General features: G+C 43.6%; 1 protein-coding gene across 2 annotated transcripts in view; it reads right to left on the bottom strand.

The window, feature by feature from the left end:
* The window catches only part of LGR4 (leucine rich repeat containing G protein-coupled receptor 4), a 78317-nt gene that overhangs the window by 45597 nt on the left and 6149 nt on the right, over nt 1–26571 (bottom strand). For both annotated transcript variants that reach the window (XM_033928534.1, XM_033928536.1), the window contains exon 2: nt 7725–7796. In XM_033928534.1, coding sequence (XP_033784425.1) covers nt 7725–7796 — 72 coding nt within the window. The remainder of the gene's footprint in view (nt 1–7724; nt 7797–26571) is intronic.

Genomic DNA, 26571 nt, shown 5'->3' with positions numbered 1-26571 from the left:
TAATGAAAGTATAACAAGGGTCAGCAACTGCAAGTCCCAAAAAACAATTTTAAAAAGAGGGATGGGGGGAAGAGGGTCAGCTGAGCAAAATGAACTCTTGAGCAGCCACACAAGGACCTTGTTGTTTCAACTAAATTGTCCGGCACTGCAGTGATCACTATTTTCCAGTTAATTTTGCGACAGTTGGACTTTAAAAAGTCTAATTTTTTTCTTGATCAAAGCTGCCGGATGAAGGTGCTTCTGCCGCCGTCGTCAGAACAGGGCCAGGATAGGAAAAAAGGCTAAACCAAGTTCCAAACATTTGTCTTTAATGAAGGTAATGGAAAGGAATCAAGATTAATGGTGGTGGGGGGGGGAGAGACAGATGTCAGCCGGGCATTTTATTGAAGGCAATCTGACTTTTTAAAAAAATGATGGCTGAAATTTAGGATGCATAATCTTATACATATGTGATGGAAGAGCAGAGCAGCTCCTCAGTATCCCTACGTGGTTAAAACATGATTGACAAAAATGATCAAAGCCAAAGTATGTTTGCTCTCCAGCTGTGCAACTTCATGCCGAGAAGCTGGAATTTCCCCTTATTGAAAAGGATTTTTTTTTAAAGTTTCCTCTGCTATACTCACATCATCTACTCTTTCATACCCCCCCAAAAAAAAAAAAAAAAAATTCACAGAAAAGCATAGTACTCTTCTGTTGTATGAAACCGATAGTTTGCTGTATAGGAAGCAATGATTAAATTATACAATACATCTTTACAAAAATACATAATTCTGTTATACTATAAACTTATTGCAAACAATCTACATAAACACAAATCAATTAATCTAAATTTTCATATAAGCAAAGCTCTTTGCTTCACAAAAATCAAGCAAACCCCAAAACCGTAAAAAAAATGAAAGTAGCCTGAATGTTACGGTAGTTGAGAAGGGTATCAAATAAACCTGTTTCCTTCATTGAAATGATTTTCTTTAGTTTAGAATTAAAATCTGCATCAGAGCTTAAGGGCAACTGCCAGAAGTTACAGCAGTTTGGTTCTTAATTTAAACCACCTCTTTGCCAAATTTTGACGATCAGAAATCTCTTCCCTACTTGTCCTTCACCTGTGGAAGTAAAACCCGCCCACCTGACCAAGTGTAGGTTCCACCATTCCTTGGATCCCAGTGGCTTCCACAGGGCAACTTTTCAAGCTCTGATTTATGTTCTTTGCACCTGCCGGTTTTGCGAGAGCAAATGGGAGGAAGGACAAGAGCCACCACCACAAAGTGTATGTTGGAAATAAGTTCTAACTAGGCAAAAACAAATCTTGTGCGACTTAAAAACATGGGAATATTTCATTATTTCACAACCTCAAGGCAAACTCTTGTTTGTTAGGGCAGTTGCAACCATCTCACAGACAATTGTAATTTCTACTGAACCTGGCATTCTTCCAAGAGGCAAGAAACAACCAGCTAAATGAGCAAAGATTTTGTCAACTATACGCATTTATCAGTCATGAACTACTAGCCTTGGGGAGTAGGGAGCTTCAATGAGGAAGCAAACTGAGTTGTTTATTTTATTTTTCTGTAGAGCCCACTAAATGCACAAAAATATAAACATCTACTTGTAGTATCACCTTGGACATTAAGGGGCTCATAATCAAAATTTAAACGCGTCTAAAAACCCGCCCAAGTTGGCAACTGGACAATCTACAAGACAGGTCCATCCAAGTTCTGATAATCAAACCTATTTTTTGGACTTATCCAAGGACTTTTTAGGCCGCTGAATGCCGAAGTATGCCCAGAGCTAAAAGGGGCATATCTGGAGGAGTAGTTAGGGCAGGACGTGGGCCAACCTAGACTTGGTCATCCTGCAGGGATAATCGAAGGTTTTATGAGACTTCCTGGATGGAACTTAGATGTTTTGACTTAGATGATGGAAAAACAGGTATAAGTGTCAAAAAGGTATCCAAAGTGACCAGATAACCACTACAGAGATAAAGAAAAAGACCCCCAAACACTCCCCAGTGTTCACTGACCCTTTCACACCCCTGCAAAGATCAGAATAAGAAAGTACAAACCTGTCTCCAGAACATCAGCAGCTAGTAGAGCTGCATACAGATCTCTTAAATAGCTTGAGGGTGGGTTAGTGAACCTTAGAGAGGAAGACCCAGACCCATAAGCCACTCTAACCACTCCATTTATGGTAGAACATCTGCATCCATCAAAAAAAAAAAAAACCCAAACCCTACTCTACTGCCATATAGGTGCCATCTGCAGCCATAAGAGCTACTGGGGTTGTAGACAGGTGAGTATAGTGTGTTTTGGGGGTGTTCTGGCGGGCTCAGCCTAACCTACAAGGAAGTTCTGGTAAGATATTTATGTGGCACCCTTTTTGTGAAGTTCAAAGCAGGTGCCTCACTGCTCTTTTGCTATGTCTGGGTGGCCAGTCCATCACAATGCTGGCCCCTCCCACATCCAAATGGTCTTGTTCTGGGCGTTTGGGACTTTGACAAAATTTTGGTCAAGAATGTGGTATGAAGATAGACGTCCTGGCGTCCAGATAGACGATTTTCAGTAAAAAAAAATTATTTTAGACGTATTTTTTGAGAATGGGCATTTTCCCAATGTCAACTTTGGGCCTCTAGCCAACTTTGGGCCTCTAGCGCTATATATCCCAATCGGACTTAAGACATATGTTTTGATTACGCCCCTCTATGTATTTTTATGCTTTTCAGCATATCAGTTGCTGGAAAGATGTAGGGGTCTGTATCAATCCATCCAGGGCAAAAATGATCTCCAAAAAAAGGGGAGAAGTCAAATAGGGCACACAGAAGGAAACAGAAATAGTCCATGAAGTGGAAGGATGTGCCGATAAGCGAATTCAAAGAGGAATGTTAACATTAGAGGGTGGAATTCAAATCGAGAGGCACCATCTCACCCCAACGGATGTGAAAGTGTTAGAAACCCAGTGCCCGACTCCAATCTGACAGGCGGTTTGGTTTTCAGATTGCCAAGAAATGCAAGTTCACCTGCCTCCTAGATCAAATCGAATAACTTTTCATGCAAAATCCACAGCTATGTGGCTGTCCAGAAGGGGACCACTGAAAGGCAGTAAGAGGCTTCTAGATAAAAGCACAAGCACCGCCTTATTCTATGAATATGCAACAGCCATTTCAGACATCGGAACAGGTGTCTGCAGCTCATTAGAGTCTCAAGCTGCCCAAAAAGGAGCCGTCAGAGCTTTCTTTCAATATTTCCCGATGTCTGAAAACATCTTTAAGCCTTAAATGCATCATTTGATACACCTTGAGCAAAAGCCTTTAAGCTTTTCTGCAAACAAAAACTCGATAGCCAACTACAAACTATTCATTACATAACCTGATCTCCCTGTTCCAGACCCAAATACCATCTGACAGCTACTAAATGAAAAACGGATTATATGGGGTTACTTGTCTTTTATAATCGTGGGTAAAAGGCTGTATGTCGGGCAGCCACAGAAATGCTGGGAACATTTCCTACTTCTCATAAAGCTGCTTCACAGGGTCCGATTTCACCTATTTGGATCTCAGAAGGACTAGGGCATCAGAAAGTGCAGTGGGTCTGGCTCTCTCAACCAAAAAGATATTTACCCTTACGAGTAGCATCACAAGCCCTTGACCAAAGAAGACCATGAACCAAGACAGCAAATATCACACGGGCAATTTTTGGGATAACATCTGTGCCAGCTTGTGAACACATGGCTTGCAACAATACACTGTTTGTAAATCGGCAGGTCAATGCGGATCCTAATGTAATTGTTGTGAACCGCCTAGAACTCGATGGGCATGGCGGTATATAAGAATAAAATTATTATTATTACTTCAAGCAAACTTTCAGAAGAAACCTCTGGCATTGTTTCACGTCAAAAGCAAGGCCAAGCCACGCACATGTAAAGCGTCAGAGGTCAAAATTGAATATCTGGGGAAAAAGTCAGCGGCTTGCACTTAGCGAGCCAAGTCGATTTTCATCAGCTGGCCAGCTAAGGCTAATGGTCAAAGAGAGACCTACCTTTTGGGTGGGGCTATCTGGCCACATGTCTTGGCCAGTCAGCTGATGAAAATCACTAGTGACCAGCTATGTTGTGTAACATAGCTGGTCACTGGGCTTGCCAACAAGTCCTATATTCAGAGGGAGGTAGCCCGTAGAGAATGAAACGGGGACAAATTTTTTCCCGTCCCCGTGGGAACTCATTTTCCTGACCCTACAAGCTCTGTCCTCATCTGTATAAGCATCAATCATTTTAAAATCACAGTAACATAGTAAATGACGGCAGATAAAGACCTGAATGATCCATCCAGTCTGCCCATTAGTTACACCCATTAAAATACATGATTAAATTAACTTGTCTCTTCTTTGATATTTCTGAGCCATAGACTGTAAATAGACTGGTCTTGTCCTATATTCCAAATGCTGAAGTTGCCGTCCAAGCTCACTCCAGCCCTGTTATTTGCAAGATATCTACCATAAAGTCTGGCCAGTAACATCCTCATGTTCCATATTAGTGGAGTTCCCATTGATGCCCTCCCCAGCCCATCCTGCACCAAATCACCATATATGGGACACAGGTCACGCAAGTGTGTCCAGTATCGGCCTTAGTTCTTTAATTTACATCCTTCATTTTCTAATTAGAGATCTTCTATGTTTATCCCATGCTTTTTTGAATTCCATCACCATTTTCCTATCCACCACTTCCCTCGGGAGGACAATTTCAGGCATCTACCACCCTCTCCATGAAAAATAATTTCCCAACATTGCTCCTGAGTCTGTCTCCCTGCAACCTCAAATTATGCCCTCTAGTTTTACAATCTTCTCTGGAAAAGATTTGGTTCTATATTAATACCTATCAAGTATTGAAACGCCTGTATCATAAGTGTTCAAGGCTTGGGCGATTAAGGCAAAGCTTATAGGAATGGGGCAGGGGCAGGGATGGGGACATTTGTTCCCGTGTCATTCTCTAATTGCCAGCTATGTCCCGCTGAATATCGGAAGAGATCTAGCCCAATGGGACTTCTCCATCCGGGAGCCATTCCCCATATATGGCACACTTGTAATACTATGTTTATCATGCCAAGCTGCCATCTTATGTTTTGTCATGTTGTTTTACCATGCTTTCTTACATATGTAAACTTGTAATCCATTCTGACCTCTCCTGGGAGGATGGCAGATAAAGCCAAATATAATGATTGAAAACTACTCATCACCCATGAAAAGTGAACCTGCGCATGGGGGGCAGGTGCTTTTAGAGTCATAAAATTGCAAGTTTCTGAAATGCAAAACAGTACAGTGCATCATTTCTTTCATATGCATTGAAAACTCTGCAAACGTAAACATGCAACTATACCAACTTCTCATTCCTGCAATAAGCTTCACAGAAAAGAAACATCCTAACATTTTCCTAAATTGAGAATAATCTGAACAAGAACATCGGAAGAGCAGCAAAGCATGGAAGTATACCATTTTCCCTCTGGTAATGCCGGAAAAGCGTGAAAGGCTGCAGATGAGCCAAAGCTGCTTCCTGTGGATGTCACTATCTCATTGCTCCATCTGCGACCAGAAAAGCATGCCAAAAAAACAGGCTCAACGGCATGAAACGTTGCAGAACTGACCCTGGAGTGATTTTACAATGTTTGAGTACCGATAGAACATAGATTAACAGCACTGGTCACTCTCAGAGTATATAAACCCTCAGGCAAAAAATAAGACGGCCTAGTTTAAGTTTCAAGCTTTCTATACTTCATATAATGCCTATTAGGGTTATCTAAACAGTTTACAATAAGATTATTAATATATTAAAACAAAACTCTATAAAATATGGAGATATTATAGACACACTGAGCTAATATGATACAAAAGGGAAGAGAGGAGAGATTTAAAAAGAGGGAGGGGGAGATCACAATTAGGGGGGGAGGAATTGCCTGTTTAGATTAACTTGTCATCCTCGGTTGAAACAAGCCTTCTCACATGTTGAAAGCATCTTTAAATAAGAAGGTTTTGAGTTTGATTTAAATTTTGATAATGACGATTCCAGTCAGCATCCTGTCAATAATGGTCAGTACAGACACTCCAGATGAGTAAAATGTGCTGCTGAACTTTGCATAATCTGAAGGGCTTCCAAAGGATTTTTTGGTATCCCCAGATATAAAAACACAAGTTCATTTAATGAGAACAGAGATTCCTATAACATACAAGAATTTGTGTGTGCAAAGCAACAGACATCTGGAACTAATTTGGAAATGTTTGAACATGCAATGGGCAGAACAGAGCGGCAGAGTTTGGGAAGTGGAATGAGGATCACTGCTCAGAGGACAGTAACACACACCTACCACACCTATTATGTATAAATGAGAAGACAGACCTGATCAGAAAATATAAAATCCGACAGTACACTGGGAAATCTTATATTTCCTTCCCTGGCCCTGTGAACCCCGAGAAGGGATGGGGCGAATTCCCTATGAGGAAAGGCTAAAGCAGCTAGGGCTCTTCAGCTTGGAGAAGAGACAGCTCAGGGGTAATAAGAGTAGTAGATTTAAAACAAACCGGAAAAAAAATATTTCTTCACACAACGTGGAATTAAGTTCTGGAATCCGTTGCCAGAGAATGTGGTGAAATCGGTTAGTGGGGGTTTGGATAATTTCCTGAAAGAGAAGGCCATAGGCTTATTCCTAGGATAATCGGTTTTACTCCTTGGGATCTAGCTAGGTGCTTGGGACCTGGATCGACCACCGTGAGGACGGGTTACTAGGCTCAATGGACCATTGGTCTGACCCAGTAAGACTATTCTTAAGTTCTGCTTGCAAGTGAATAGCAGCCATTTTAGTTGAGAACAGTGAAAACAGTTGCACTGTTCACGTCTGCTCCTTGTGGGAATGTCTGACAAGCTGACGTGTGCGTGACGAGTATGGCTTTCCACTTATTTTTCTGGTGGACCAGGTGCTGCCAAGCCATTTGTTTTATGAAAGGTGGATGGGCTTTATAAACTTAGCTTTTAGTTTCAAAATTGGGTTTGAATGCTAGAGCAAATATATTTGGAAAGATTTGTAAGTTTTCACAGCGAACACAGTTGGCAAATTGACATAGTGGGTTTAAGGACCTTATGTCTCATCGAGAAAAAAAGTTTTTTCTTTAATAATGATAACTTTATTCTTTTATACCGCTATAACCAAAAGTTCTAGGCGAAATTCAATAATACAGTAAAAAATACATTTGTAAAATAGAATTTCAATAATAAAACTCACTAGGTAATAAACTTATCAAACAAAGTGGTCTTAATTAATTTCCAAAAACTGCAATAGGATAACATAACTTGCTGAATCCATTTCCCTAACCAAGATTGTTGCCAGGGTCCTATCTAAGAAGATCTTATAGCTACACCCATTAATTTTGGGGTAAGCAAATAAGTAGAAGTTTGAGATTCATTTTGAGAATTTTGAGCACCGGAGAGTGGGTTTTTATGCCAGCGATTGAGAAAAGGGAGCTTGGGGGATTTTTTCCTCTAAACGTCTCCTGTTGTAAATCTTGGGCTTGTCCTACCCTCTAGTTTTGCTCTTATCCAATGGCTATGGTGATCTTTTCCCTAATACCCATATTGGATTATTTGGCTTTTAGATTTGAACCACTTTGATGCTTAGGATTCTGGAAGGTGGAATATCAAAGGATTTATAAACACGCACACATAAAACCCTGCAGAACACCCCCCGAGGTACTTACAATTCTTCCAGATAGGGCAGGGTCCTGAAAGCATCCTCTGATAATCGAGTTATGTTATTCATGCTGATATCCCTAAAAAAGGAAAAGGACACTTAGCAGTGGATCCAACAGATCTGAATCTGCACAGCCAAAAATATACCAACGAATGCCAGAGGTGAGGAAAGAAACCAGAGCGTGAAAATGGACCAAAAGAGCATGTCCGATGGGGACCAGACTTTGTAGCCGATATGAAAGTTTGGGGGCTAGAACAACAAGGGGTTCAAATCCTGCTCTTTCTGAACAATTTAAATTTAAGCTCTCTGGGGGCAGGGGAATAAGCTTACCTTGAGCTCAGATCTGGAGTGGCAAATAATTACAATTTAAAATCCAAATCCTATTATATACCATACAAAAGGGGCAAATTCTAATTATTTGGTTATTTTCAGCCATACAATACTCTCACCCTCTTCTGGGTTTGCTAAGAGAAGTCAGCAGAGTAAAGCCTTTAAATTGAGGGGGTTGATTTACCCATCCCTACGAGCTAAGACACCTGGGTGGCAGAGTCCAAAGGTTAGACAGAGAAAGGTATAGAGCAATATTCATTTCACTTCCTTAGGTACAAACTGCAAGTTAGTAAACATTGAAAAAAACAGGCTTGACTGTGTCAGGGAGGGGGGCTGGCCAGGCACCAGAGCCGGTCTCCTCCTCAGAAGTATTCTTTATATACAGCAGAGAGAAGACATTCGGGACATCCCAGGGAAGATACCAACTTTACATCCATGGCCCTTCTCAGTCCCTGCCTTCCTGATCCTACACAGCTGAACGCTACAGAATAAGGCAGGTAAAAGGGAAACGGAAGAGCGTAACAGTTTCTCTCAAAGTGGTTACAATAAGTCAGTATGGCATGCCTACTTCCACTTCAGACCGAGCCCCTGGATTAGGTCCCTTGAAGGACTCCTCAACTTTAGGAAAGCAAGGCTATTCGTGCGATCTTACAACTACAGAGGAAGGTAATGCAAACAACCTACTGTGGGCATAAGGTTGTCATGGATGGCAGCTGGGATGTAGCCAAGACATAGCATTAGCATTGTAGACGAGCTGGGCAGTTGGCATAGCCCAACTGGTCTTACCTATCATGATCTATCTACTCTGTTACTAAGTAAATAAGTTGGCACTCTATTTGCCTGGCACTTAGGGCATCCTCTGAACCACCTCCACCTGACACCAGTCACTCCACAGCCAAGGAATTACAAACAGGAAAACATGTAGTAACTTGCTGCTACAAACGAGTGCTGGATCATAGCCACTAAAATATCTTTGGACTACGTTCCAGAAGGGGAAAAATGAAGCGGTCACGGCGTCGTCCACGCAGACTCCTAGCTCAGACTGCCCCCCCTCCCCCCCCCCTTTTCAGCCCATCTCTTCGTTTTGCAGAGTTTCCATGAAAATGTCTCAAAGCACGGAGACTCATCAAGTTTCAACAAAGCACCTTTAAAAGCCTTCCAAAGCCTCTCTCCTCCCTGAGCTAGCCAAACCTGTTTGCTCACACGGGATAAGGCTCCATTTGCTGCTTGTACTACCTGGGCCTCTGCCATTAAATTATTTAATTTTCTCTGCCAGGAAAAAGGGATTAAGCTCAAACCAACTAAAAAGATGAATAAAGGACCTCCTCACATTACATACAAGATGAATTGGAACTATCCGACAGCAGTGTGGGGGGAGGGGGGAGAAGGGTCAAGCTACAGGATCTACACACACTGCAGAAGCAAAGCTCTATTAAAAAGATTTCTCCTCTAGTAAGGGGTCGTAATTTCAATCAGTTTTGGCTCACCATGACTTCTGTTGAACGTAGTCGAATATTGAATGGCTGACACGTTATATTTATTATTTTGTTTTCTTGCAATTTTCTTTGGTTGTTTATAGTTTCTTTTTTATGGCCTATCTTGGGACTTTTGGGGGGGGCATTGAGTTTTGTTCTTGGGGAGGGGTTCTATACTTATCTAAATGAGCATATTGGAAGATAATTTTTGTGACTTTTGCATTCCGTATTGATTTTATGCTTAATAAAAATTGTGACTATAAAAAAGTTTTAGCATACAAAATTTCCATTTTCTTATCCACAGTTCTTTATTCTCCTTTGTCAATGTTCTGGCTGGATACCTGTATCAGATGCAGGTATATGAACAGAGATATCCTCTTGACAATAGTGCTGCCCGATTCACAGATTTACTTCAGTGAATCAATTTGTTCCCCCCCCCCAAATCGGGCTCACCGATTACGTTAACAGATCTCCCCCCCCCATGAGGTGTGACATACCTCCAGAGCCTCCTAAAGCAGCAGTGGTGGATGGCTGGCAGACATAGCCTCTGAACAGGCTTGTTCATGGCCTGCTTTGCCAGGGCTTCCTTCTGCCACGTCAGGGATGTCACTGATGATGCAGCAGAGGGAAGCCCTGGTGGGGCAGGTCACAAAAAAAGTCTGTTCAAAGCCTACGTCTGCTAGCCGTCCACCACTGCCACTGCTACTTTACGAGGTCCTGGAGGTATGTCAGGCCTCACGGGTACCCCATGGAGTCTGAGCTGGGGCCGCTGCTTTTCAACATATTTATCAATGATCTAGGGATAGGACTAACTAGTGAGTTAATGAAATTTGTTGATGACAGAAAAAAAAAAAAAAAAAACCAGCAGCACCGATATTCTAACAAATCTTCACATTGCTGCAGCTTTACATCTGAAAAATATCAAACTCGCATGTCAACAAGATCTAGCAAAAAGTGACAAGAATAGAAATCTTAAAATCTGTGAAAGCAAAAATCACAAGCAAAACTAGAAGCTGCGCAATTGAAACCAAAAATCTTGCTGCACATTCCTGTTCACATACAGGGAACTATTTATAAAGCAGCCAAAAGATGCTGTTTGCTTCCAAAGGGGCCCTAGTCACACAGGACCCTAAAGTGATGGAAGCTGTACATGAAATCGACTGCGGAGGAAACCCATGCATGTGGGCAAGGTTTAAGCAGCACTCTTGGCCTTGAAATGGGCTTGAATAACCTCCAATAAAACTAGTTGCTACTCATGAATAACCAGACCTACATAGAAATTTACATGACAGTCAAAGCCAATTGGCCTCTGGGGTTCAGAGAGTTTCCAAAAAGAAAAACCCTGCCACCGTATCTTTCACTAAGCAAATTTTTTTTTTAAAAGGGGTTGGTCTTTTAAGAAAGCAATCCTAACTATTCCAAAAAATCTTAACCGCTGCTCCAAAATCTCTCATATACTTGTTTTTCACAACATTACCTCAAGGATCGGCACCCGTGTACAGAACAGACCATCAAAGCATCAGCTCCACCAGGGAAGTGAGTGTCTGTCTGCAGAAGCCAAGTAAAGTCTGTCAAACAGCTCAAAAAGTTCAATCATAGCCCAAAACACAATTAAAAATTCCCCTAATGCACACAACTACTTCACTATGGATGAGCCAGAAAAAAAACAACCAGAAACATTATTATAAAATTATACTATCCGTTCCCTGACCCCACCCCAAGAACTCTGCTACACAAACCTGTTTTGATTGGGATTGAATTATAAATCAGATGACTAAGTGTTGCATGAAAATTAATTCTGCAAGACTTTAGGCAGTGAAGAGTATCAACACAAGAGAGAAGCCACGTGAATATGTAAATTTCTTAATAAAATAATAAATAAGGTCCAACATCCATTTTGTTAAAAGCTTCTAGAAAGAGCAAATATCTCCTCTGGGGCCCAGCATGAAATACACAGAAGAGATTTTGCAACCTCTCTTGTGTCAGAAACAAGAGGCATGCAAAATGGTGCGCTTGGAAATGTGATTCACTGTGATTTATCCACTTATACTGCCTAACAAAGAGAGCAAAATAACCTATTTGGGGCATGCTATGATGTGAAATTCACAGTAACCCAAGGAAGCAAACAAGCATTCTTCTCCACATGGTTTAGTCTTATTTTTATTTCAGCCCAGTCCTAAATCTGCTTAGATGACTGAGAAAATGGTTAGGAATTTGGATGGTCTCTCATCCCCTCACTTTACTTTATGCCCATAGGATAACATATTGGGAGAAGTGCTGCCCGATTTGCTGATTTGAATTGATTCATTTCAGTGAATCTATTTGTTGTCCGAAAAAAATTAGTCTTCAAAAAAGTTGATTCAGTGATCAACCCCTCCCCCACCCGACATACCTCCAGGATTCCTAAAGCAGCAACAGTGGCAGTGGCCGGCCGACAGAAGCAGCGCTCTGAACAGGCTGGTGCAGCCTGCCCTGCTGGGGCCTTCCCTCTGCCGCATCATTGATGACATCACTGATGACACAGCAGAGGGAAGCCCTGGTGGGGCAGGTTGCAATCAGCCTGTTCACAGTGCTGTCTCTTCAAGGCCGGCCACTGCTACCGCTGCTTTGGGATTCTCGGAGGTATGGCGGGTCTATCGGTGGGAGGGTAAGTGGTTGCAGAGGGGAATGGGTGGGAAGAGAGAAGAAAAATTGTTGGGGTGGAAGAGAGAAAGGGGTGAGGGAGAAATCCTGTTTATGTAGAAGAGAGAGGGACACATGCATGGAGAAGAGAGAGGGAGAAATGATGCATGGGAAGAGAGAAAGAAATGTTGCACATGATAATGGAGGGGAGGAAGGGAGATATGCTGCATGGAGAGGAATAGAGAGGTTTGACCCAGGGCCCAAGGCGAGGGGGCGGGAAGAGAGAGTTGGTAGACAATGGGAAAGAAACAGAAATGTTGGATATGGCAGTGAAAGGTAGAAAAAAATAATTTCATTTTCCATTTTGTGATTACAGTATGTCAGATCTGAAATGTGTATCCTGCCAGAGCATAGCAAGCATGAACTAGGTCCTAACAGAGAGAGGAAATGTCTTTTTTGTTTACACCACAGCACCGGCGGGTTGGAGAGGGCAAAGGGGAAAGGCTACAAAATAAACCCGCCAGGATATCTGAAAAATAAGCACCCGTTTGGGCGGGAAAAGTGAATAGAATTGAAAAAATGTTTCCCTGAATTGGGCATCACATTAACTTTCTTTCTTGAGCAAGGGGAAGTGAGGGAAGAGGACTTAAGATTCCTAGAAAATGGATTTCTCCATTGAGTCGTTCTGCCAAAGCAGTTTTTGCAGGAACACATTTTTTTACCACTGGCTACCCTACAAAGGGACTGTGTTCATTTTAAAGACACACATTTCCTGGAGTTCGTTACCAAATATATCTTGGTATTCCAGCCACAAAGTGCTTAAATAAACAGCCCATAATGATATAGGGAGCCTGAAATAGGACAAGCGAGCAGCAGGGATTACTCAAATACTACAGCCGCTTTTCACGACATCAAATGCACGCACCCATATCCAGATTTTATTCAGATAAAGCTTTGGATGTACCTTTGTGCTAAGAATTCACCATGATCCAAGCAAACGGTACTTGGCGCTCATTACACTGAATTGGTAAGACAGACAGAACTGTTCTGATCCAGATAGAGAGAGAAAAAAATTCAATTTACTTTCGAAATTATGGAGAAATTGCTCGTCTGCCATTTTGAAAATCTTCAGATTGGCAGCAGCTAAAGAGTTAGGCTCTTTTCTGCCCTTGAAGAAGCCATTAGACCACCAGGGAGGGATAGATGGCAGGCAGAGCAGAGAGGGAGGGAAAAAGCCACTAGAATGTTAAAGGTAGGCAGGGGGAGGCCTTTCTGGGTCCCCATTGCCGCCGTATTACCGTGTCAGTGGTTACTGTGCCCACAGCGCTACCATAGAACTATTTCATGCCATTATCCTACGGTTGAACACAAATGAGATTCGGATGGACCTGAATTAATGTGTTTGAAGTCCACACGGACGAGCATCTTAACAGCAGAAATCTCGACATCAAAATGTTTGGTTTCCACAGAGGTTCAGGGAATTGTTCCATAACTCACGTCATACTGCAAAAATACGACTTTTACATTACTTCCAAAGGCTGCTGCTGTCACCCACTCAAACTTTATGTAAACTATAGAAAGTCAGAAGATGGACAGGTTATTACTTATGTCCTACAAGATCTGGCAAGTCCCAGAAATGCAGCACTGAGCTCTTAGGAAACGCTTCTGCAGTTTATCACACTAGGCGGCTAAGCTATTAGTAAGTCATCCAACATTCTCTGGTTTGTTTTAAAACAAATCCATTTCAAGATTTATAAGGTCTACTGGAGCCCCCTGTATTATACATCTGAAACTGTGTGAAACTCTAGGAGAAAAAAAAAAAAAGTCTTCCCCTAATGAAGAGCGGAAGTTGAACGCTTGCCTGATTTGCCGTGTGTGTGGCCACGTTTCCATATTAACTAGACCTCAACAGGTGGTTGTGTCCTTCCATTTATTAGTCTTTAGTTCCCAATGCAAAGAAATGAATGCAAGGCAAGAGATGCAACTTTAAAAGAAATGGGGGGGGGGGGGGTAAAAGGGAACAAGCAAATTAAACCGAAAATGCTTACAGAATTCAGAACAAAAGCGTAAATCTCAGGTCTACAAATTCGAGACTATAAAACTACCCCATAATCCTTCTGTTTACTTCTGGTACCCAGGAAAAGAAAAAGTGAAGTTTAACAATAAGTAGGGTTACCAGAAGTTTAAAATGACCCCAAAAGACAGAACACCGTCTTTAAAAATCTTACCATGCTGGAAGCGGATACTTTACTGAACAGGCCGCTTAGAGACCATGATTCCGGCTTCTAGAAGATACCCCAGCCCAGGAAAAAAGAGTCCTTGAGTAACCGAGAACAAGGCCTCATGGCCATAGCAGCCAATATTGAACAAACTCCTTGACTATGTCCAGGGGAGGGAGCATTAAGTTCCATAAATTTGGAAATTAATTTAAGCCTTGAACAATAAATTTACATCACTAGCTACCCTCAAGAATAAACTTTTCCGGGCTACCAGCAACCCCATCCCTCATTGGATTTTGCCCCCCTGCTCGTTCTTTCTTTTAATGAAACTGAAGTTCTTCCCTTTTACTCCTCTTTCTAGTTCGTGATGTTTAAAGTCTGTTATGTTTCTATTTTACCAATGTACATCGCTTTTTTAATGTTAATATCAAATTTTAAATAAAACATGGAAAAAGTTGGCTCCTATGCTGACGACAACAGTTCCCAGCTCTGGCTGCAAATGAGAAAGGGCTCGACAAGCGAAAGGAAACTACTTCTCCCCCCACGCCCACCCCTTGCTCAACTAAAAATACTTGATTCAGTAGCTCAGATGTGGACATAGTCTTGCAGTAGGACCTCCTCTCTCTCTCTTATTAGTGCCCTTCGGTTGACCCCATCCAGCGTTTCGAGGGTGGGGGGGGGTTACCATGTCTTACAGTTACTTTGTGAGACGAATTCAAACAACTGTAGCACAAGCAGCAACTGAAGAAGCCAAGCTCCAATACGGCAAAGAAAGAATGCAACATGGAAATCGATGGTAAAACTCAGGCCACTTTCTCTCGCTCCACTTCTCTCTCTCCCCTTTTACGAGCTGCAAAGGTTTTCAGATCTTGGGGCCAGAAAATGAACCCAATCGCTCTTTGTTGCAAATTTTATCAGCACAGAATAAAATAATCAAGTCCCTGTTGCAACTTCACCATGGGAAAAGGGAAAGACACGATCAAGAATTCTCATGTGCTAAGTATTAAGATATGTGAAAAGCGCAGTTGAAGGTGACCTCTAGAAGAAGCAGGATCGATGCCTAGGACAAACAGAAAGCAGTGGTGGAGCTCGGAGCACATGTCTCCGATGATCATCTAGCCTCAGCTCTCTGGCTACAGAAATGTATTTTTTTTTTTTTTTCTTTCATGCCCTTCACAAAAGGTAACTGTCATCACAACATCCTTGTGGTAGGAAAAGTCCATATTTGCCTGCAGTTAAATCCATTTGCAGCTGCCCTGTGGAAATGCCCGTAATTGGCTTCTTTCCCCTCTGTTAACCATGAACAAAAGGGCCTTTCAGTCGGAGAATGGACGAAACGCACCAATGGAGGGGCAGCTCCCTGGGCCAATAGAGTGCTACAACAATAACCCTGTAGCATTTTCTCCCCCCTCCCACCCCCCTTTTGTTTAGTCTTTCAAAGCCCTTAATTAAGACCTGCACAAAGCACCCCTACAGACTTCTTCTATGAGACATTACACGCCTGTTTTCCTTGCATTGAAAAGGGGGGGAAGGTGGGAATCAAAACCAAGAAAAGTAACCATGATTTCTGAAATTTACGATTTCCATTTATTCACAAGGTTGTGAATGCCAATTTATTGCCACGATCATCTCGCTTTTTCTGCTTGACAGTGGCCGTTGGCGCATGCATCTCTTGCAAAACTCCCTGTCGAAGGCCGGCGTGCAGAAATTGAAGCCTGCAGGAATGCATGTCGATCAAATGTCTCATGACATCCCCAGGCCAACAGCTGCAAAACTGCTCTGCAGTTTCCAGTGCATCCACCCCGTCTACATGGTACATTGTGAAGACCCCTACCAGTCCTCAAAGGGAGCTAAGGGCTACCCAGATTGAGGACAGTCAATGCCTCGTTGGAGAAAAGGGCATTTCAGTGCTAAGACTGCTATCAAATGGATATTTGGTCTCACAGGAAAAGGCAAATTACCGGCCTATGTCAAACTTAGCATATCCAAGGGAATTTATTTTAAGGCAGTCTATAAATACAGTTGTGGGATTGTCTGTCTTTGGCTCACACTACCACTGCTACTATTTATTATTTCTATACTGCTACCAGACGCACGCAGCACTGCACATCAAACGCACAAGAGACGGTCCCTGCTCAGAAGAGCTTACAATCTAGTTATGAAAGACACACTGGACAAAAACGGTGAATCGATATATGCTGCTCATGTAGAGAATACAAAAGGGAGAAGAGGTAGAGAGGGGTGGGGAGGGCTACAGAGGGAATGACAAACAGATGTGGTGCTTTTCCAAGACTTAAAAGCAGTTTTGAAAAAGTGGGCCCTCAGCCTGGACTTGAATACCACCAGGGACGGAGCCCGTCGTACCGAGTCAGGCAGGTTGTTCCAGGCATACGGCGCAGCAAGGCAGAAGGGACAGAGTCGGGAATTGGCCGTAGAGGAGAACGGTGAGTTACATGTAGGTTCAGTAGGTAATTCCCTGTCTCTAGTCTATAATCAAGTTTGTCTATAATCAAGTTTGTACCTGAGGCCACGGAGGCTTAAGGAGCAACAGTAGAACTTGAATTGGGCTTCTTGGTTGCCAGCCCAATCTCTAAGCATTAGACTACTCCTCCCCTCACATTCGGAGAACATTTCAGTCAGGATTTAGGAACCTTAAATACTTGCTGAACTGTCTAACTGGTGTGTGAACAAGTGTCAGCTTTATTTGTTGGATTCAAACGTGAACGAGATGTCTGACCAGGTGCTGACCCGATTTAAAGGGTAAAGGAGATGAACCTCAATATACTGCTTTTTCTGTGTGGTTTATACTAGCAAAGCGGATTACATGGGGCAATGAAATGTGCTTTGTGACTTGCCCAGAGTCATCAAGCGCTGCAGTGGCTAGGCCACACCTGTCGCACTGTTTACCAAAAAAAACAGCATTTGGCAAACCTGAGCTATGGTATGTTTCCCTGTTGGCCTACTGCAGCGTATCGCAAACTGTGTTACGCGACACCAGTGCGCCTCCTGAGATTTCAGGTGTGCCGTGACACACTGGCGAGGAGGAGAGTCGTCCATGCCAGCTGACTACCTACAGGACGTGCCTCTCGTGGGCAGATGACTCTCCTCCTCTCCCGGATCCCTCCACTGAAGCGGGTCGCAGCCAGATGGGCCTCTGCGCACTTCCAGGTGCCCTCAAGCCGGGGCACTAGATTTAGCGTGCCACCGACCAGAAAGTTTGCGAGACACTGGCCTACTGGTATAATATCTGCACATGCCCAGTTGGGTTCCTACACAACATCTCTGCAGACCCATCTGACAAGGCAGACCCTCACATGACCACATACCGCCAGCCCCTTTGTCATCCTTCATTCTATGGACCAACAGCTGCTCCTCTGGAAATTTTGACGTCAACATTATTAAAATCACTCATGATTCACCTATCAGAATTTCCTGCTGTAGTAGCCCAATAAGACTAATGTTTTAAACTCTCTGGAACTGCAGCTGTTTGAGGGATGAACGTTGCTCTCCTCAGGAAGGAAACAAGTAACAGGCTGAAACCTTAAGGGCAGATTTAGTTGCCCTAGGACAGGATGAGGCAAACTCCAGCTCTGCAATAACCCAGCAGAAGATCTGCTCTTATGAAAACTTGGCTGTTACATAGGCCTCTTCTTAAATAGACACAACATTAAATTAGGACTCCTATAAAGCACCCATAAAACATTTGTAGTAAGCCCATCATTTGCTTTCTGTCCCATGTTCGTGGTGCTGTCAACCTCTTCCTCTATTGGTCCCACCTTTCACTGCCTCTTCTGCCCACACCGATGGCAGTCCAATGGTTAACAGCTGTTTGTTGGATGGGCAGGATGGTGTGCAAATGACGGCAGATAAGACCCGAATGGTCCATCCAGTCTGCCCAACTGTACCCTCTTTTAAAATTACTGATTTAATTCAAATTGTCCTTTTTCCTAGATATTTCTAGGCCAGAAACCCAAAGCTCTTTCCGGTATTGTGCTTAGGTTCTATCTACTGAAGTATTTGTCAAAGCTCTAAACCATCCCAGCTGTCAAAGCCCTCCCCAGCCCCCATCCTCAACCAAATGGCCATATACAGGACACAGACCATGCAAGTCTGCCCAGTACTGGCCTTAGTTCTTCAATATATACCATTATTTTCTGATTAGAGATCCTCCGTGTTCATCCCACGCTTTTTTGAACTGTCACTTCACATCCCTTATGGTGGAAGAAGGGGGTCCATCATCATGCAATGGGGTCACCCGTTTACTAGATTAAGTCCCACAAATTTTGGGCTCTACAAAGAGATATAGAAAATTCTGGTACATAGGCCAAGTCATGAACTGTCACTGCAGTCACTGGCCTATACAGCACGAGTAAGAATGCCCCCATTTAATCCAGAGTCTCCTTAGACTTTGCGCTTTTCTATGACCTCTCCGTCAGGGTTGAAAATGTCACAGGTGCCAGCGTTGATCCACACACCCCACTGTCAATACTGGCACTCAAATTCCTAAATAGGGAGGTCTGCTACTATCCAGGCCTCAAGCGAGGCAGAATGCCAGCGAGAGAGAAAAAAAACCCAGCGTGTGTGGCTGGCAGTGCACTCTTTCTGGCTGCCAAAGAGAGAAATCCTACAGCTGCTTCAGGATGCTCTCCTCTCCTGCCAGGCCCCTGCAAGAATCAAGTCAATAGTGGAAGTCCCTGCAGTGGCCCTCAGCCCTTCTCGTTTCCTTTCTAAAGCATGTGGAAGCCAAAGGGGCGAGGATGTGAAAACCAGACACCCTTGCTCACTGCTTTCAGGTCCACACCTCACCAGGGGGAGGCACTAATGTGTCAGGAGGACTCCATCAATCGCTGTTCCAGAGTCAGCCCAAAAATTGGCCAACTGCGACCCACACACAGTTTTGTGCATCTTGCCCCGAGGCTACCAGAGATCTTGTTCCCAATATAACGAGCAGAATCACTCTTTGTCCTACATAGCTACATTTAAAAGCCAAAAAGGCTTAGAACTACTTCCTTTGCATAAAATTCAGCGTCTCTAAAACAAATGCATCACTTCCCAAACACCAAGAGCAGTGGAATGGCCTGGACACCTAAGTCAGTCAGATATTCGTGGCAGGCTCTCCTTCATTCTCACACAGTCCCTGATATTTATATGACGGCTGTAAAGTCATTAGCACCTACTTAAACCTCATTAGATTGGATGCCAAGGTGGACAGCTGAGAAACTCACTTGTCTGGCACCAGTAATACCACATCCTCCAGTGTGTGTGTGTGGGGGGGGGGGTTAGGGGGAGGAAAATAAAGTCACCTTTACTGTGTAAGCTTCCTTTAGGCAATGAGTAGAGACTGGCTGTAGCCTCCTCACCCCTATCCAATTAAACAGGGGTATTTAAACCCAGTCCTTGAGGCACACTGAGCCAATCAGGTTTTCAGGATATGAATATGCATGAGGTAAATTTACATACAACAGAGGTCATGCTTGCCCGTATTGTAGGTCTGTTGAAAACCTGCTGAGTGGGTGAGTCCTGAAGACCCTGGATCTAGGGCCTTGGCCTCTAATGCAAACACACCCACTCGTTTCCTGTCTTGTAAACCTTCGGCTGTCCCAGTAACTGCCATAATCAAAGCTTCTGTGCACTGGAAGAACTCCGTGTTCCTGGCCTGGGCCTCCGTATAATTACACCCTATGAAAACCATACTGTGTCAGTTAATCTTTACCAGGCCTTGCCCAACTTCTTGCAGTCAACCGATTTCCAGGAACCTCTGAATTTGGATTTTATTTGCTGAAGTATTTCTATACCACTTATAGCCTAAGAGGTTTACATTCAGGTATTGAAAACATTTTTCCCCGTCTGTTCCGGTGGGATCACACTATCTAACGTACCTGGGGCAATGGGGGATTAATTGACTTGCCCAAGGTCACGGAGCAGCATGGGATTTGAACCTACAACCTCAGGGTGCCGAGGCTGATCTTCTAACCACTGTGCCACACACTCCCAGACCAGAGCTCAAGGCAGGTTACACAATCAGGCACAATTTCTTAGAAACAGATCTCATCGAGAATAGTGGGATTTAACACAAGCCCGATGCACCAGAGGGTGAACTGGCTGCCCAAGGTCACACTGAGATCAATGGGAGAGCTGGGATTTGAACCCTGGCTTCCCAGTATCCTGACTAGTTAATGTCTCCGTGCCTTGTGAAAGCAATGCAGTATCATGTGATTAAGTGGGCTACAGGAGGGCTACCACCTTGGAGACCAGCAAAAAAAAAAAAAAAAAAAAGAGAATATACAACCACTGGCATGGGCCAGTTAGATTCCTAACCACATACAGACAGTCCCCGAGTTACAGACGCCCGACTTAAGTACGACTCGTACTTAGGAATGTGGTTGTGGCTTCATTTGATTACACTGAGCAGGATTTCCGGTAGCACAGACTCCTTCACTTCTCCTGCAATAGATTCAGGAACAATGCATGGCCACATTAAAAACAGTATGTGGTTAGAGGGAGCACTGGTAAGAACAGTTGGCCCTTTTGTCAGCTGGAAGCAGAGGAAAGCAGCGAGAATCTTAAAATCTACAAGTTCTGAGTTACATAGAAATCCGACTTGAGAACAGCTTTAAAAACGTAACTCATTCTAAACCCATATAGGAATAATCAAGCCACTGGGACATCACTGATGAAGTTGGCTCTTAGGCAGTCCTGATGCAAAGACACCCACAGCTGACAGAGGGAATCTCCAGCACACAGAAAGGACTGCGTCGCTGGAGCTTGGGTTTAAGTTTGGCAACTTAATTTTGCAGGGGCAGCGTTTCAAAGGTCTCAACGGTGCAGCAGAGAGCGCCAGGACCTGCCTTGTTTACAGTAGCTTACTGGGCAACCATGTTTTCCTGAGTAAGCCAACCGTTCAGAGGCCAAAGGCCAGTGAAGGTAATTACTGGCAGGAAATCTCTCAGCAGGCCAGGGAGGAATTTATTCTAACTCGGTATGCTAAAGCCAATTCAGGAGGTTGCAAAATTGAAAAACCAGGAGGGCCACACAGTTTCACTCAGGTTTGTATTTAATTATTCTTAGCTCTGGAGATTTATACAAAATAATCTGGACTTTGTGGTATAATCAGTAATTCAGATAGCACAAGTCTTGGAAGATAATGCAAGAAGCCCAAGGGAACAAGGGCCATCCCTGGGGACACTGCATCCGAGTCCTGGAGTCCTTGTTTCTCAGCCCACCGCACTAATCACTAACTTTCTCACCTCAGAAACCCAACTAGAGAATGGCATGGGGACAAATTTTTCCCCGTCCCCTGGGGAACTCATCCCCGTGAGTTCTTTTCCTGTAAGCTCTGTCCTCATCTGCCTTTAAAATCATAAGTGTCCGAGGCTTGTGCAGTTAAAGCAGAGCTTACGGGAATGGGACAGGGACAGCGACTTAACTCGCAGGGACGGGATGTGGAAATTGAGCTCCTGCGGGGTCGGGGGGAAAAAAAATTTGTCCCCATGTCATTCTCTAAACCCAAACACATGACAACACAGAGCACAGACTTCAGGGTCACGTGAGCAGAGAAAGCAGCATCTTGGCAGGCAGAAGCTAAATTCTGCGTACCCGGGAAGAAGAAAGCGATTCTCCACGCTCAGGCCGAGCTACTAATGCCGTAAGTGCTACCGAACAGCTGATTAACCTTAAAAGACAGACATTATCAGTGAGGCAAAAATAAAAAGATCCAAAACACACTTAACCTGGCACAGAAGACACGGGCTTAATATTTCAAACAGGAGCTGAGCGTAGTGTAACTCCTCTAACTCCACTGAGGGCATGCGGATGACCCAGGTCCTGCGGGGAAGGGAAAGCCATTAGCATAACAGCCAACCCGCCTACTTTTACTAATCTTTTTTATAGCGCTATCAAATATACACAGTACTGTACACCTTCCATACTTGCTGCACCTACTGGACTCGCCATCTAAGTTTTGTACCTGGGACAAGATCATCGATGCCAAATTCCCACCTTCGCAGACCTCGGAGTTGGAAGACGCCCATAAGTTTCTTTGCCTGCCATGCTGAGTTGTAGAAACCCAAATGACAGGGAGTATGTTAATGGGCCAAAAACAGGAGCTACAGTCTTGTTGGACTCAGATGGCTCTACCTTTCCTGGCCTTTATACGATGGAGGTCCTTTCTTTCCTCTTTTACAAAACCGCGCAAGAGGTTTTTAGCGCCGGCCGGCACGCTGAATGCTCTGCACTGCTCTGATGGTCAGAGTTCCTATGAGCATCGGAGCAGCACAAAGCATTCAGCGTGCCGGCCGGCGCTAAAAACCTCTTGCGCAGTTTTGTAAAAGAGAGGTGGGTTATTGTTTTTAGGCAATCTGTAGCCCACTTTGATATCCTGAGAGGAAGGGACTGTTAAATTTAATAAACAGTGACACAGAAAGTCTGGAGAAAGGAAGACGGAAGGGTTATGGCGTGGTACGGCAACTTATAGTGAAAATAATCTTTAGTGTTCAGGCTCTTTTTCTTCAGTGGACAGCGCTGAACGCAGTGTGACATTCCAGCACAGACGACCCAAAATGGCACTGGAAACCAGGAAGAACCAGAAGCTTCTTCGAGCTCTTCGCTCAAGTCGATGATTGATGGAGTTAGAATGGCAACAGATTGTCGGCAGCTGGGATAAACAGCTGCAGTGAATGTCACGCTGGCAGAGGTCTGCCCTTGGAGCAATTTCTAAATGACCGACAAAAGATAGGAGCAGGGTAAAAGATTAACAAATTAGTCCCAAGAAAAAAAAAAGCATTCCGAAAATGGAAGCAAACATTTTTTTAAGTATCCAAGGAAGGTCTGGATCAGTCACAGACATCCCAGAACACAAACCCACATCGGTAAGTTGCAAAAATTGGGCCTGGCTCTCATGCACACAGGAGCAGGAAAGCCACTTTATATTCCACTGGCATAAACTGTGACCTTAACACACAGAACGGGCTTTTCTAGTTGCAAAAGATGCCGAAGAAGAGGAGATGAGGAGCCAGACAAGTTGATCCAACCTATCCTACTTGAGTTAAGGAAATAAAGAGTAGCAGATGGACCACTCGCAAATGAGTTTGGTTTTCTGTCACTGAGGGCAGACAAGAAAACACAGGTTTCCATATAACATCCAACACCCCACCACACACAATGAACGTCTCAATTATCCTCATCGCTGCCTCCTGGAGTCAGGCACTGGAATGCTTATTTCTTGGGGTGGTGCAGGGAGGGAACCTCAAAGAACCATCAACTCATTTTCTACCGCATGGTAGGAGAGCAATCTCCAAATAAATTACCTTTTGGAAACTGCCCTCATTATGTATACTCAAAACAAAAATTAATATTTAAAAATAGGATGTCCAATTATGCAATGTAATAGATCGTTCTGGGAGGACCAAAGTTGAGATAAATCATGAAAATCTCACTGGAATAACTAGAGACCAAATAGTTAACTGGTAGAGGGAGTGAGGCCGAAGGATTCTCCTAATGAATAAGCATGAGATCTGTTTGCAAGCACTGCCTCCATTGTATGCAAATAGATCCCATGCATATTCATTGGAGGAATCCTGAAAACCCAACTGGATTGCCTTTGCAGCCTTCAAGGGCCGAGGTTGCCCACTTCTGCCCTATGGCATCCAATGCCCTTGAAGGCTCGTTGTAGCTCTGCCGCTTGCTATATCCTTGGCAAAAATATCCTTGAACTCACAGCGCTGGCTTCTACCTCCAGTGCTGATAAGTTATTTCAGGCATCTGCCACCTTCTCAGGAACAAGGTATTGCATAATATTTCCTCTTGTCGGCCCCCCTTCCTCCAATTTTGTCCTTGAATTCCTTCTACAACTTTGAATAAGCTGGAGGGCATGTGACGAGGGAAGGAAAAGTAAGTCTTGGCAACTTTCTTTAAACAGAGCATTGAAAGTAGTCCCCCCCCACCCCACCCCACCCCAGATTTCCTTCTGGTTACCCAAAGTCCTGCTGAATACTGAAGCACCATGTGGTTTTTTTTCTGCATATCCAAAACAGGTCCTTTCTATTTACAACACAATGCAACCCGCTATGCCAATTTCTTTTTATAGCACATTGTGTAGATAAATATATCTGACTCAATATCCTGCTTAAAACGTTTCTATAATAACTCAAGTTTGGTTGCTCTGCATGTCCTTTTTTCAAAAGCAGGCCCTATTCCGTCATCCAGTCTGGGGTGGCTTTTGGGAGTCTGGAATATATTGGTCATCTCCTAATAGCCAATGGATGCTCTGACCCACTTCCCTTCCTTAAGGCCTACAGAATTTCACTCCGGCATCCAACATCTGAGGCTCCAGAGGTGAATGCATAAATACCGAAACAGAAACAAACACAGAGCAAACATTTCCAAAGAGTTAGGGAAATCCGCAGGTTAGTAGTCCCCAAGGAATAGCCAAAACGCAGCTCATTAAGGTAACAAAACCTTCACTCCTAAAGCTAGCCTAGGCTCCTGTGTTCCCCCAAGCCAAGCAACACCGTGCTTATTTCAATATGTGCTGCGATATTTATTTTAGCAGGTTCTAGCCTCCCCACGTACAATGAAGTTTGCTTTAAGCCTGAGTCACCTATGCACAGACTCATTCAACTCTTATTACCTGCCCCTCCCTCTCCTCTTTCACCACCTTCTTTTGGGTCTCCGTATCTATCTGCACCGGTATTCGAAAGGATTCGCCTACATGAGTTCTCTTATTACCATCCCATAATTGTATTTGACTCTGACCATGTTATTTGTACTTCGATCCTGACCTCTCATGTATGGTCTGTTAACCGCATCAAACTTCACGGTGTATTGAGGTATACCAATAAAATTTTATGTTATGTTCACCCCTGCCTTCTTGAAAACCTGGAGCCAGTCCCCAAAAATCACTCCAGTTAGACTCTTGCGCTTTCAGCGGCCATCAAGTGGCATGAATTTAGAAGGTCAAAGCTCTGCTCTGCCCTCTGCAAATTCATTTTCCACACCAGTGTTTTACAGACCTTTTCTCTGTGAATCCACTTGGGGGAGGGGAGGGGGGGTGCAAAAAGAGCTGCAAGACTAGTTTTTGCCATTACAGTTCCTTCAAACTCAAATCTTTTGTACATTGGTTACTAAACAGACACCCCACTATTTCCCCAGTTTATGGCCTGAATACTGAAAAGCTACTACTATTATTTCTATAGCGCTACCAAACGCACACAGTGCTCTACAGAGTCACAAAGAAGACAGTCCCTGCTCGATAGAGCTTACAATCTAAACAGGCAAGACAGACAAACAAAATGTCATGGATACAGGTAACGGGGAATGGTTAATCCGCTGGCTAGGTTGGAAGGCAGAGGGGAGTACAGGACAATCAAGCCATTGTGACATCACTGAGGAGGTTGGCTCTTATTGGTGGCATGAAGCATTATGACATCACAAGCTCAGCTCTGCTTCCCAAAGACTACAACTACTAGGAATTATTTCTATAGCGCTACCAGATATACACAGAGCGGTACAGAGTCATGAAGAAGACAGTCCCTGCTTGAATGAGCTCCCAATCTAATCAATCAAGACATATAAACAGGATTAGTGTAACGCACTGTAAAAAAGGGATTACCCAGAAAGAGCTAAGACGCCTCCAAATCGTCCAAAATACTTCTATCAAGAAATTTGATCATGTTACGCCTCTGCTACTGAACTCCCATTGGCTTCCAATATTGCTTTTGGTATTCAAGACCAAAATGACCAACACCCCCAAATTCATTGAGAGGCTCATTATCCCGTATACACCTACAAGATCCCTCTGTCCAAATACACAACAACTGTAGGGAATTCCTGTTTGGGCCGCCGCGGGAGCGGACTGCTGGGCAGGATGGACCTATGGTCTGACCCGGCGGAGGCACTGCTTATGTTCTTATGTTCTTTGTGTCACATAAATTATGATACAACTTGTTCATCCATCTTTGGAATTCCTTAGCTATCCATATTAGAGAAGAGACATTATTAGATTGTTTTAAGTCAAAGTTGAAGGCTTTCCTTTTTAAAGATGCTTTTGACGTATAATTTGTACAATTCCAATTCTAAAACAGATGCCCCCTATTGTTCAAACCTTATAATGTTCTTTCTGTTCTATCTCAAAATGGAGTTCATCCCCTTCCTATACGTTAATGTGTCATTCATCAGACTTTGAAATATGTTCTCCGCCTAGAAATTTGAT

Source organism: Geotrypetes seraphini, chromosome 19 (assembly GCF_902459505.1).
Source record: "Geotrypetes seraphini chromosome 19, aGeoSer1.1, whole genome shotgun sequence".
Taxonomy (NCBI): domain Eukaryota; kingdom Metazoa; phylum Chordata; class Amphibia; order Gymnophiona; family Dermophiidae; genus Geotrypetes; species Geotrypetes seraphini.
This window is presented reverse-complemented; position numbering and strand designations above follow the sequence as displayed.